This window comes from Malaclemys terrapin, chromosome 11, assembly GCF_027887155.1.
Source record: "Malaclemys terrapin pileata isolate rMalTer1 chromosome 11, rMalTer1.hap1, whole genome shotgun sequence".
Taxonomy (NCBI): domain Eukaryota; kingdom Metazoa; phylum Chordata; order Testudines; family Emydidae; genus Malaclemys; species Malaclemys terrapin.
Genome location: NC_071515.1, coordinates 40,046,556 through 40,060,707, shown reverse-complemented (window position 1 = coordinate 40,060,707; position 14,152 = coordinate 40,046,556). Strand labels below are relative to the sequence as shown.

Sequence of the window (14,152 nt, the reverse complement as noted above, 5' to 3'; positions counted from 1 at the left end):
GGAACAGTTTTTCCTGCTTTATGGATGTTTACAAGAAACATATACAGTTAAATGATTATACTGAATGCAGATTGAATTTAACACAGTTTTCTGTTGTTTTTGTTTTATTAACAGAAACTTCCAAGCAAGTTCAAGAAGATCTATGCAGAGTTTGAAAGCTTGATGGTAAATGGCAATAGATCCTTTATTCTGTGCACAATCTGTACTAATTCAGTTTCTGAGTAACTGATTTGAATTCCTCGATTCAGAACATTTTATATGTCCTTGTTTGAATTTAAGAAGTTTATGATCCCATTTTAGTGCTGCTAAAATAAGCATGTATGACTAATAAATTATACTCTTAGGAACTTACTCTGACAGAATTTATGTACCACTTAAGGTCAATCTGGGAAACTCCGAAAAGCTTTATAACATGTTTTCTCATTGTACATATGGGAAATTATATTTTCTAACATGGATTTTTTTTTCCGGTGTCTGCAAATCCATTAGAGGGAGGAAAAATATGATGTTTCTATTCAAATAAGCTCTTTTGTAATCACACTTATATCTTGTCATTTGATAGGAAAACTGTTAAATTTAATAAAAGCTGTCCTTGTTTTGAAGCTGCACTTTTTAAAGCTGCAAGACAAAGTAATTACATTTAATAAACACCCTGGCTTTTAAATGAAGCTATACAGTGTCTGCTTTTTGATCCATGTTAATAATTGTCTGATCTCTTCTTTTTTTAAGGATCCATCAAGAAACCATAGGGCCTACAGGCTTACTGTAACTAAACTGGACCCTCCTATAATTCCCTTCATGCCCTTACTCATAAAAGGTAATCTAGAAAATCTACCAGCCTTATTCATGTGAAAGTTAGTTGTCAGATATTTGAAGAGTGAAAGGCAGTAAGAGAAAGTAAAATTCAATCTCAGTGGAAGGTGCAATCCTCTTTTCCATTAAAAAAAAATCATGACATGAAGATAGGTGAAGGAGTTTTCAGTAAATCTGAATGTCAGACTCCAATTGCACTAGCCTCAGTAAGAAATCTTTCAAAGTTTCACTCTAATAAAAGGAGCATGCTTTTTAACAATTAAATGGTATGATTGTTGTAACTGAAGAGATAGAGATACAGTGCTGTGCTGTTTTGTATGTCATGATTCAATTATCTATAAGACTTTTGCATTTATTTCTATGCAGACATGACATTTACTCATGAGGGGAACAAGACATTCATTGACAATCTAGTAAACTTTGAAAAAATGGTACGTACAGTATGTTCTCAGCTATGGTTGTATGTTGAGATTTACAGTGGTGCAAAAGAGAACTGATGTTTTTATATCAGAGATTTCTAGGTACAAAATAGGCACACAAACGTCATTTTCTTCTGAAACTGAGTTGCATTGTTGGCACTTTGAGGGCAAATTTCCAGGCTTGGTAGCTCTCCTTCCTGTTGGAAGGGAAATCAATGACACAAAGTCAGGGTTATGTTCCAGTGTAATTTATGTATGAACAATTGTAAACAAGTTCTGTTTACCTAGAAAAGAAGTGGCAACAACTGCACGCAGGCAATTTCCTTTTGCAGAAATCTCAACTAAGAGCCATCTTCCTGCTCCTGAGAAGTGGGGGTTTTGTCATTGTCCATATTGGTTACTCAGGGTATGTCTTCACTTCAGAGTTAACTCAGATGATCAAGCCTAGCCCTAGTGTAAGCCCCCACAGTGCAAGGCCCTACCCAAGTTAATGTGTCCTCCTCTTTGCTGCACTCAGCCATGTGTGCTGCTAGGACTAGTGGGAGCATATTCCATGGTTCTTTGTGCTGCAATAAGCTGAACCAGTCTGATTCTTTCCCAGTAAATTGTGGGAGAACTTGTCTGCCCTTCAAGCACTTGGGGGAATTGTGGGGAGGCCTATCAGCATTTGAGTGATTAGCCTGTGTGCTCACTGCAATGTGGGCAGATTATCAACCCAACTGAATGCATCACTCAGATTTTAGCCTACAGCCCCAGACAAGCCAACTAGCCTGGGTTAAAATCACCACCAAATTCAGGTGAGAGGTTCTTTTTGGGGTGGAGAAGGCGTAGGGGCAATGCCAGGTAGCAGCCTGAGTTAGTTCTACAGTGAAGGCATACCCTAACTGCATATAAGCACTCTCTGTTCCCTTCTTCTGCCTCAGCCCCGAGCTTTCTTCCTGGGAAAGAACTGTTTGACCAGGACTTCATGGTTTAATTAGGTGGGCATAGGTGCTAGCTCTCCTTTCTGAAGATGTTGTGCAATACACAGGAACCTCAGACAGGTTTGCCTGGAGTTGGCTTCTGGTCAGTCCCCAGTCTGACAAAAGAAAGTGCTTAATCCCTTTAGTGATAATCTGGGTGTGGTTACTGAATGGTATCTCTAGGTCTAGGCCATCCAGTTAATTCTTGCTATGTACGGTTTCATACTGAATGCTTATATATCGATGACTCATAACGTGCATAACATTAACACCTTCTGCCGTGACGATATATATTTGTGGTGTTAATTATTGTAACAGTGAATCAGGACAGCATTCAGATTTTGTGTGTGTATGTGTGTACGTTGGCTGCCTATTGCTATAATATACAGTAGTCGATTCCAAATGGACGACTGACTTCATATCATTTTTTGTCTCAAGACTTATAGAGTCTGCCAGCCATAAGAAGGAATTTTTCAAACACGTATCTCCACAACCTGTTTTTATTATTAGTAGCAGAAGATTTTAGAGGTAGTTTTATACAGCAATACAGCGTTGCCCCTTTTGACCCAAGCAGTTATCCAATATTTAGGGTCTTGTGGATTGTTTCCGACAGGAGGGGAAATAGATGATGAAGTCGCATATTTCTTTGATGTAGTTCTGTTCCCCTGAACACAGTAAGAATCAAACAGGAAACAGTTTGTGTGCTCACAGTTCCAAGCCTCTTCTTCAGCCCACACTGTACCCAAAAGTGCTCTCTCTTGGGGTATGTCTACACTACAGCTGGGAGCGTGCTTCCCAGTGCGGGTAGACAGACACATGCTAGTTCTGCTTGAGCGAATGTGCTAAGAGTAGTAGTGTTGTCGGGGTAGCAGGGTGGCAGCTTGGGCTAGCTGCCCACATACGTACCTCAGGGGGCTGGCCCCGGGGGGTTTGTACTCAGGCAGCTAGCCCAGGCTGCACTGCTGCTTTTAGTGCACTCACCAGGGCCGGCTCCAGGCACCAGACCACCAAGCATGTGCTTGGGGCGGCGCCTGGAGGGGGGCAGCGCGGCGGGGCGCTCAGGCCTGAGAGCGGGACCGCGACTGGGCTCACCGCCCTCCCCGCGGTGCTCCGGCCGGTCGGGGAGAGCAGAGAGCTGTGGCGGGCTTGCCGCCCTCCCCCCAGCGCTCTGGCCACCGGGGGGCTCTCCGCCCTACTCCCAGCGCTCTGGCTGCCGGGGAGAGCGGAGAGCCCCGGCCGGGCTCGCCGCCCTCCTCCCAGCGCTCTGGCCACCGGGTGCTCTCCGCCCTCCCCCCAGCGCTCTGGCCGCTGGGGAGAGCAGAGAGCCCCGGCTGGGCTCTCCGCCCTCCCCCAGCGCTTCGGCCCGGTCGGGGATTGCGGGCCCGCGGCTGGGCTCGGCGCCCTCCCCTGCCTTGGGGCGGGGGGGGCGGCGGGTGGCTTTTTTGCCTAGGGTGGCTGGCACTCACTCAAGCAGGGCTAGCATGTGTCTATTTACCTGTGCTGGGGAGCACGCTGCCATCTGCATCTTAGACATACCCTCAGGGTCATGTAACAAGCACTTCTCTGGATGTCTCTGGGGCTTCCTTGCTGCTTTCTCTGTCTGCTTCTGTAGTGTTTCTGATGCTTCTTTCCACACACACAGCTCTCTCAAGCAATATGCAGCCTCCAGTCAAAGCTCTCCCACATATCTCAGTTCACTGGCCTGGCATGTAGCCTATGTTTTGGCCTCCTGAGTACAATCCCATGGGAGACCCAGGTACGAACTCTGGGAATTAGCCCCTCCCACCGCTCACATGGCTGCGGATTTTAGCATGCTAGCTCGATCCGAGTTAGTGTGGGAATTTCTACTTAGGCTGGAAATTACAGTGTGGATGTACCCACAGTGCAAGTAGTAAGATCTTGAGGGGGACAGAAGGACAGATTAGGAAGGTAGGGAGAAAGCATGGGGAAGAGAGAACATATGAAGAAAGACAAGAAGAGGACACAGAGAGAGAAGGAAACAAGAAATTGGGAAAGGAAGGAGAACAAATTTTAATAGATGGGAGAGAGAGCAGGTTAGTGCAAAGCTATAAAAGGCACCTGGTGAACAGGAATGTCCACAATAGGAAAAAAGGTGATTTTTTTTTTTTTTTTTTTTTTTAAGCATGTGCTAGCTAACACACTGTAAAATTCTAGTATGGACAAGGCAGTTTGTAGTTTTTACATGTGTTATCAGGTCAAGATAAATAAATGCGAGAGGGAGACTATTGTTTATCTCAGTCTTTTAACTCATGTTTCAACTACAACTGCCTGGTCACGTATTAATTGCCATGTCTTAGCTAACACAGGCTAAAAAATACTTTTTTTTCCTAGTGAAGACAAGGCTATGCAGTCACATATTACTGGCTAAATTCTGCTGTAATTTATACTGGTATAAATTCTGAGCAACACCATTGTCAATATTCTGCTGCTTTCATGTAGTTTTAGATAGAAACCAGAAAATAGGCAGTGGGAGATTTTCTCCAGGAGCCATATCTAGTGATTTGTCATTTCTAGCTATATAATTAACTCTAGTTGCTTCTGATGGTTAGGAATTATTGGTCTGTCCTGAATTTCTTCATCCTTTGGAAAACAGTTTCTTTTGATCCATCCTGATTAGGAGATTTTAACTTTTGTTCTGCTTACAAATAAAAATCTCTTGATGATCCCTACTGAAATCCTTGTTTATTCCAAAAAGGGATGTTCCTCTGCTTCTGGCATAACTACAGCGCTATGTCTGAATTCTCACCAAAGAGTTTCAGTCCCAACAGCTGATAGGTTACCGACAACTGTCTGCTTGTAATTGACCACCCAGACTGGAAATAGCATAATAAATGACATCCTTCCAACCAACACAGCTTTCTTATTCACTCTCATCTCTGTTTAATGTTTCAACTGTATTTTTAAAAAGACTGACACCTTTTCAGACTTGTGAGAACTCTTTCATCCATTATTTTCTCACAAGTCTAAAGTACTAAATCACAACCTGCTCTTTGTGCGCCCTTCTAATATCGAAGCTGGGAGGGGGCAGCAGATAGCAGGAGTTGACCCCTGGGTTTATGGGGCCATGATCAATATTTTTGTCAGTAATTAGATGTTTGAATTATTAGCATATCAGTAGCATTACTAGTGCTTTATAGACTTTGTCTTCACTACCAAAAAGTTCTATTTTTACAGTAACTACCATGTGTTTGCTATCTTGCTGAAAATCCTAGCAGAGAAAAGTGCAATGTAGCTAGACGAGGTCAATATTGTACCCTCTACCCAGATTTGATCTCACCTAACTACATTGCAGTAAAAGCTGTCTGTGCCTTATCTCCACTAGGAGTTTTACATAATATGCATTCGCTATCGTACTGTAAAAACACACCTTTTTTGGCAGTGAAGACAAAGTCATAATTATCAGGGGGGAACTAGCTTGCGAAGTTGTAGAAGTGCTGCTGTTGCAAGGTTGAGAACATACAATTTGGGAGCTGCAGGAAGGTAAAGCAGTAGTGAAGAGGACTGTAGTAGACCACAAATGCAGCGATTGGGCACCTCACACAAGTTTCTCTCTCAACTCCAGAAACAAGCCTCTACCCTTTGAGGCAAAGGAGAAATCCCATAGCTGGTAGTAGTAGTAGTAGTAGTAGTAGTTCCTGTTTACTCCCTGTGGGATAGCCACTAGAGGGCAACATGCAACCTACAAAGCCAGTACATAACAGTATATTACATACAAGTTGTACTGCTTTTGTACCTGTCAATTTTTAAACAGTTTCACAGGTTTTTGTAAATAGATGGGATATGCTAGGCAGGCCCTTTTCTAGAATGGTTGTTCTGTGGGAGGCTCCAGGGGCTGGTTCTCCATGTGGAGATGCTATATTCCATACCACATTTGTGTCCCCAAATGAATTCAAACATGGTCTTTATCTTTTCCCTCACGGTTCATTTGAAAGTCATTATTTACCACCCTTTCTTCCCATTCTCTCTATAACCCGAGTACATGTGGCTGCCATTGCAGCATCATGTCTTCATAAGGGAAGGCAGGGGATGCACTTCCTTTGGAGATTATGTCAACACTATTCCTTAAATCATCTGGCAGTGTGATCAGAGATCAATTTACCTGGCAGCCTCTGCACTCGCTGCTTACCAGTAGTGGCACCTGCAGAGGGAATAGAAGCTGCAAGGTGGCTCTGAAATCTAGAGCCCACCTTCCTATGGCACCATAAGACAGTACCATCAGGCTACAAAGCTGGTCTCTGGTTCTTCTTTTATTGAGTCTCTTCATCCTTGAGGTGTGAAATGAGTATTAGAGAATTTGTGCATATTGGTTTTCAGGTTTTGTGGTTATGAACAAAAGGGATTTCACATTCTGATCCTTATGCAAAAAAAGGGTAAACATTCTTTCATTTTTGGAACATAAAGATTATGCAGAAAGTGTGCGACTAAAGCCCCTGATAGTTTTCTATGGCATATATGAATATTTATAACATTTAGAAGCCTAGGCTAGGAATGGATTAGCAGATAATGTGCTGGCCTGCTGCCACTCTTCTAGGCAGCATAAAACTTGAAACGGTATTGTTGTGTGTATATATAGCATGCTGATAGTAGCAGTTGCTATTGTGTTACATGGTTGGTTCTATTTCAGATGGCTCCATATTTAGGTTTATATGGCTTTTCAATAATGGCCTTTCGTAGCATAGTGAGTAAACAGAGGCTAATTTTTGGAGATATTAACCTGAGACAATCCCAAAATGAAGAAAAGTTTAAGGTGCTAACAATTGAACTTCTGTGTTAATGTTTGCTTAGTAATACAACCCTTCATCTACATGTAGTAAAACTCCACTATTAATGGATCAAAAGAAGAGAATCCACCACATTTGCAAGGCACTGGTAAAATAAATCTGTTTTTTCTTTATGAGCCAGTGATATGTCCAACTCACACCTTTTATGTCAATACTTGTGAAGTGTACAGGACATACAAAGAGCCATGTGAATGGAGCTTTTTGTAGGATGTATGGTGTGCTTCTGGGATCATCTCATTGGGTTGAAGCAACATATTCTGCTGTGTTAACTCCCACTTCCAAAATCCTTGGTGTTGCATCATTGCCTGCATCCTTCTGAATGAAAAGGATTGGATGAGACTATCTTTAGAGCCATGCAACACCGCTCCTTAAAATGGAATCCTTCAGACAGTTCAGTGAGAGAAGATACTCCTATCCAAACAAGAGGCTAAATGCACAACTTCCAGTTTCCTAATTTTGAATAGTCCATAAAGGGAGAAGCTTAGAACTAGAACTTTTGGAAACTCATACTCCTGATTTCTTTCATCTTTCTGAACTGCACACAATAGACTTGTCCTGATCCCCAATGTTACTCCAATATACAGAACATCCCCAAAATAAAGAAAATACATGGGGTGAAAAAGTTTCAGTGATGCTTGTCTCTTACCGCAAGGTAAGATTCTCAACCATAAAATTGGATCCAAAACTAATCAAACTTTGGAGAAGTTTGAACATAGCTCTAGATCCAAACTTCATGGCTCAGTTCAAATTTTTTGTGAAGTGAGGCCTAAGATACTGAAGATTTGTAAGTATAGAAAGATAAGGCTGCATGTTTCCAACAAACACCCAGCAATATACAGGTCAAGCAACTTTAACCATCATCTTGAAAGACAGAACTTTCTGAAGTGCCTCCCCTAAAAGAAGTAATTCTGGAAGCTGCATCAAGGCATTAGTCAGCCAGCCTTGTTCAATGCTATGATACCTCTCCTGGAAATACTTATTTTAAGGGTGTATTTCCTGAAATAGTATGATCAAAATAGCAACACCACTAGTAATTGTGTTAGCCAAAACTACATGGCTTCCACAGAAGTATGTAACATATCTGTTTCCAGAGCATACTCAAGTGTTTTCCAGTTTGATTAGATTAGACTTCCAGGCTTGATCCTACAAGGCACTGTGCACTCTGGGTTGATCCAGCACAACTCTTAGATATGTCTTTATCGTTAAGTATCTGAGTAGCCTTAGTGAAGTCAGTTGGATTACTCATGTGCTTAATGTTAAGAACATGCAAGAGAATTTGCAGGATTGGAGCCTTAGATTGTAGACTCCTAAAGGAGAACACCATGCACACCTGTAATACTAGACAAGTAATAATTATTTGGAGAAGTGTAAAAAGAACTAAGGTAATGTAGCGTTAAATTTATTTTTACTTGAGGGCTCTTTATCTATTTAATTTTGCATCTGTTTATCTAGAAAGCATAAAAAATAATCCTTGGTCCATATGCCCCAAAATGTTGGCAAAGTTGTGATGTACACTCAGGCACCTCTTGCGCACTATCACAGGCTAGTTTCATATTGTGTAGGTATTAGATTTCTCGTGTTGATCAACAGTCATGCCAGTTTTGGTATACTTTACATGCTGCATTAAAATGTCTGAGATTACTCCATTCATGTGCATGAAAAATGTCAGTTACAAGCCTGTTCTGGAGTAGTGCTTACTATTTTCCTCTGAGCTGTTGGGTTAAGAGCTATTTTATTTTCACATAACAGCCTAATCTGTGGATTTTTTTTGCGAGGCATCTAAATTTAACCAGACAATTCTCTCACTACTCACTAGTTGGAAATAGGCTATTCCACTGTATGGGTTTATAATTTTCTTGATCATCTTAATTTCCAGTGTGTGTAAAACAGCCTTTTGAGAATAAGCTGTGAAAGTATGTTAACATATAACTATTAGAATATGTTTTAACATGTTAAATGTGTTGGAACACATGAGAACAAACTTCAGATTCTTTGTAGCAATAGCAATTTTGCCATTTGAAACTTTTTTCCTACTTCTTCTTCTTAATTTAAATAAGTAAATTAAACCACAAGCTTTCATGCCTAAATCAAACTCCCCAACTATGGAAATTCAGATTTACTCCTGAAGTTTCAGAGTAACAGCCGTGTTAGTCTGTATCCGCAAAAAGAAGAACAGGAGTACTTGTGGCACCTTAGAGACTAACAAATTTATTAGAGCATAAGCTTTCGTGGACTACAGCCCACTTCTTCGGATGCATCCGAAGAAGTGGGCTGTAGTCCACGAAAGCTTATGCTCTAATAAATTTGTTAGTCTCTAAGGTGCCACAAGTACTCCTGTTCTTCTTTTTACTCCTGAAGTTGTAATTTAATTGATACTTTGCTCAGCCAGGAGAACATTATCTATCAGGTGACAATTGAGCCAGTGAGTTAAGTTTGGGGTTGTAGAATTAGATTTCAACTTCCTTGCTTTTTGTTTAATCAGCAGCAATTCTACTCTGAAACATTACTGTAAAATAGCACTTCTTCCTTATCAGATCTACCCCCCATGTTTATTAAGTCACTGTGGCTTACTTTAGGAACTGCAATAATTTTTTACTACATTTTACTCTTGTTTCCACTGCAAAGCAAGCACATCTAGGAGGGACTGAGTTGGATTCTGTTCCTTCCTGTGAATTATCAACAAAAGTTTCAACTCCAGCTGTAGAAAAAGAAAAGAATCGAAGCTGGATTTGCAGGACTGGGTGAAATTTTGGCGCCACTGAAGTCAATGGCAAAAATTTTCTTGATTTCAGTAGGGCCAGGTTTCCACCCATCAGCTTTTTAATTATAAACTGAGCACACTTCATCAGGAAATCAGTAAACATGGATCCCCAGGATGCCATTTTTACAGCCATTTTTCAAAGTGGAGTTGCATTTTAACTCAAACCCGTAATAAAATTTGAAATATCTTAAAGTGCTCAGTAATTTAATGGAATGTGCTCTAGAATGTCCTTGCTGTTAGGAACTAGTGATCTTAAAATTAAAGTTGAGTATTGGTGTGCAGAGGGTTTGGGATAACCCTTTTGTTTCATGTGCAGGTGGGAGCAAATCGGGGGGGGGGAGGGATAGCTCAGTGGTTTGAGCATTGGCCTGCTAAACCCAGGTTTGTGAGTTCAGTCCTTGAGGGGGCCACTTGGGGATCTGGGGCAAAATCAGTACTTGGTCCTGCTAGTGAAGGCAGGGGGCTGGACTTGATGACCTTTCAAGGTCCCTTCCAGTTCTAGGAGATGGGATGTCTCCATTAATTATTATTATAGCAAGGTTAAATATTAAAGGAACTGATTCTCACTTATACTATCTCCCTTTACACCACTTAGAAAATGGAAATCACATTTATGCCCACTTTGAGGCCCATGTAAATGAGAATCAGACCCAAAATGTCAGGGCAACGTTAAAATTCTGAATCTTTAACATCATTTGAATGTTTTAATTGACTTTGTCAGTATCTTCAGACCTGTGCTTAGTTCAAATGATGAAATACAATGTTTGTTTTCTGTTTGCATCCTCCACCAAGAAGGACACTTAAAATACATTTTCTTTTCAGCGTATGATCGCCAACACTGTAAGGACAGTGAAATTTTGCCGAAGCCAATCTTTCAGTAAGTGTATTGCGATATGTGCATTGTCAGAATTATCATTGGTCATTGGAATGTTAAAAATGAGTTTGTTGTGGATGATAAAGACATACTGGATAATGCATTTTGAGGCTATTGTTTCAATAGTTTCACCATACTTTGTGGTCATGCACAATGACAGAGGTCTGATCAACCAGACTGAATAATTTCAGCCTCACTTCGCTAAAGAGCACCACTCAGTCTCTGATTTTCTTTTTAACACAGCAGCCTCCAATCCTTCTTCACAGAAAGCAGAATAAAAGAAACACTTATAATGGAATAGATTTTTTTTCCATCCTAGCACCAGAATCTCTTGTTGACTAAACTTTTTCTTTGTTCCAGGCAGCATCTCAGTTGGACATCTCTCTTTTTTTAATTTTGATTTATTAGGCACTCTGAGACCTTCAGATATAAATGATTTAGAAATTAAAATATACTCTCATTATCTTCTAGATGTAAACACACACACATATCTTCAGTTAAAGTCCATGGACATATGCACATACATTGAGAATAAAGTAGTTTGCACACAGTGTAGATTCTGCATCATCTTCTTTTCTAACAGAAGAGTGAACGTTTGTAAAGCACTTAGTGCGTATTGCTGTGAAGCAGCAGTTGCTCAGCTCTGAAGTCACCAGTTTATGGAACAATATATAGCAATACTTTAATAAATATTGCAGGAATGCCTACAGTGCAATGACATTATATTGTATAACTAGAGTAAAAAAGTGATTAAATTAAACACAAAAGACTTGATTCTCCCCTGGCTACCGTCTTGTGTGGTCATTTAGGGAATGTCTAGATAAATTGCTTTTAAAAATCAAGTTAACGAACTTGATTTAAAACAGCCCTTATTCCTCATGTAGACACAGTTTAATGCCTTTACAATTGTGTTACCCGATCAAGTTGTAGCTTAGGCTCTGCCTATGGGTTTGTCTACACTGCAAGTGAAGGAGTGATGGTAGTGTGGGTAGGGGTACCCATGCTAACTTTAATCTAGCTACCATCTACCAGCGTAGATGTGATGGCACAGGCTTCAGCAAAAGCTAGCCACCCTAGTACCTGGAGCCTGGGTATGTACTCAGTTTCTAGCCCTTGCTGTAGCATGCTGTCAGATTGTTCAAGATATTTAGACATCTAAAGATGCAGATAAGCAGTTAGTGGGATCTTCAAAAGCATGTGAACACCTAACTCCTGCTGAAACCAATCAGTTAGGTGGTAGTCACTTTTGAAAATCCCACTAGGTGCCTATCTCCATCTTGACAAATCTGGCCCAGGGAGCTTTTAGATTGTAAGCCAGTGACTGTCACTTATTATATGTTTTTACAACACCTAACATAATGGGTCTGAAGCTGCTTGGCCACTAAACACCACCACCTTGCAAATGTTAAATAATAATGAATTAAGGACTACATTGGTTCATAAAGGGCACCTAAAGCAATTTTACAGTTTGGGGCCAGTGTGAGCTCTCCTAGGTCAACAGTAGATATTACTAAACTGTTAAACTATACTAACTAGCTGTGTAATTATTACTATTGAGTATTAAGCTAGGTATAAAACTTCACCCAAGGGCCATCAATTTGAGAGAATGTAGCCAAGGACACCAGGAAGCAGAGTTATTCTATGGGAAAAATAATACAAGATAAGAAAAATATAAAATACACTGGGGAGAGTGAATTCAAATGGAGGAGAATAGTTGAAGACAGATTTCTAAACATTTTATTTTTACTGCACCAGTATCTGGTGTTTACTTATAGTAGATTTCTGAAAAGAAGAGTTATATATTCTACTCAGATTTTTGTTTGACCAAGTGTACCAATCCTACATCATTTCTGTTTCTTCAGATCCTGACGCAGCTCTAACTAATAAGAACCATCAGGATGTACGGAGCTATGTACGACAATTAAATGTGATTGACAACCAGAGAACTTTATCACAGATGTCTCACCGACTAGAACCACGTCGAGCATAAACATTTAAAGTGACTACAAGAAATGATTTTTTTCCAGTCAAGGTCATCTATTAAGAACTCCACTTATTCTGCTACTGCATTGCCACTACAAAAATAAGCAAAAACATATTCTAAAATCCTAGGTAACGCACAATGTACCAGCCCTCAGAGAAGTTTGACTAATGAAGAGTTTATACATTGTGACTGTGAGGGTGCACCTTGGGTACTGTTCATTCATTTAAGGTGAGGCAAAATTCCTGTAACTAGTGAAAATAAAAACAAGAGGTAAAATAGCCAGAAGAGCTGGTGAAACGTGCACCAAAAACTCCAAATAGTTCTAAGGAATGTAACAGTGTTTCTTTTCTCTAATTAAAAATACAATATTTTAAGATTTATTATCCAGTTCGAGGCCAAAATCTGCCATTAGTTTTGCATGTTCAGTTCACATTAACTTCAATGAGAGATGTATGTAAGAAACCAGTGGCAGAATTTGGGCCCAAGCTAGGTCCAATGGTATATTTCCAGGGTTTGGTATTCAGGGAGCTATTGAAAAAAATGTTTACTTATTAAACACTCATGTATTAATAACAATTTCACACCTTAACCACATTTGCATACAACTGTAAAGCACTCTGGCCATTTAAGTTACCCTGGCAGGACTGAACTGCCATGTTTTGAATTATAAATAGATTAATATTTGTAATTTTACTTCTTTTGAGGTTTTCTTAAACTACCAACCAGGATTTTAGAAAATTTCAATTTGAAGCAATGAGCTTTATAAAATCAGTAGCATAAAGGTAGCAAGAGACTGGTTCCAAAAGAGCACAAAATGCACAAAGACAATATTTTCCTGGACATTATAATCTTAAATATCAGCTACAATTAGTTGTGGATTATTAAAACATACTTTCTGGACTTAAACATTTACAAATATTTCAATTTTTAGCAATTGTTTTGCACTTTCAAATAGACTGTAAATAGAAAAGTTAATTCCTCATGTTCTAGAGTATTTATTTGTTTATGTAATAGCTATTGTGCCAAAATAATTGCTTTTTATTTATTTTATTTAGCATGTAATTGAAGTACAGTTTTTCTGTCTTTATACTTAGTCTGCACTTTATGTGTAGGAATTGTGTAAGGTATGTTTTCTGTAAATAACATGCAGTATCTTAATTAAATGTAATTGCTTAAAAAGATTTGTTCACTGTCTTTAACATCTTTTGTGTGTACTCCAATCTTCATTCCTGCATAAAAACAGATGATGTTAGCAGGCTGGAGGAGTGAACTTCAATTGAACTTTGCTAGGTGTTGAACTGCAATGGGGTCCTCCCGTTTCTACACACAATGGTCAATTCTGTCCTCATTTAAACCTGTTCAGCCCCATCACTATCTTTGGGAGTTGAACAGCTTGAAAAGAGGCTTGTTTAGCTAATTTGTTTGGGGTTCCAGAGAAGACTCCCCCTCTGAATCAGCGTGAGGCTAGAAACCTTATAAATTTCAAGTATTCAGAAATAATCAAGAAATAAACAGTATCCCCAATAATGTCACGGCA

At 39.8% G+C, this 14,152-nt stretch overlaps 1 protein-coding gene across 4 annotated transcripts in view; it reads left to right on the top strand.

Moving 5' to 3' along the window:
• RAPGEF4 (Rap guanine nucleotide exchange factor 4) overlaps nt 1-13,790 on the top strand; it is a 223,578-nt gene extending 209,788 nt beyond the window's left edge. For all 4 annotated transcript variants that reach the window (XM_054044610.1, XM_054044609.1, XM_054044612.1 and 1 more), the window contains 5 exons: nt 115-165; nt 730-817; nt 1,180-1,244; nt 10,580-10,634; nt 12,494-13,790. In XM_054044610.1, the coding sequence (XP_053900585.1) occupies nt 115-165; nt 730-817; nt 1,180-1,244; nt 10,580-10,634; nt 12,494-12,621 (387 nt within the window). In that variant the 3' untranslated portion in view covers nt 12,622-13,790. The remainder of the gene's footprint in view (nt 1-114; nt 166-729; nt 818-1,179; nt 1,245-10,579; nt 10,635-12,493) is intronic.
• Nucleotides 13,791-14,152: the final 362 nt, after the last annotated feature.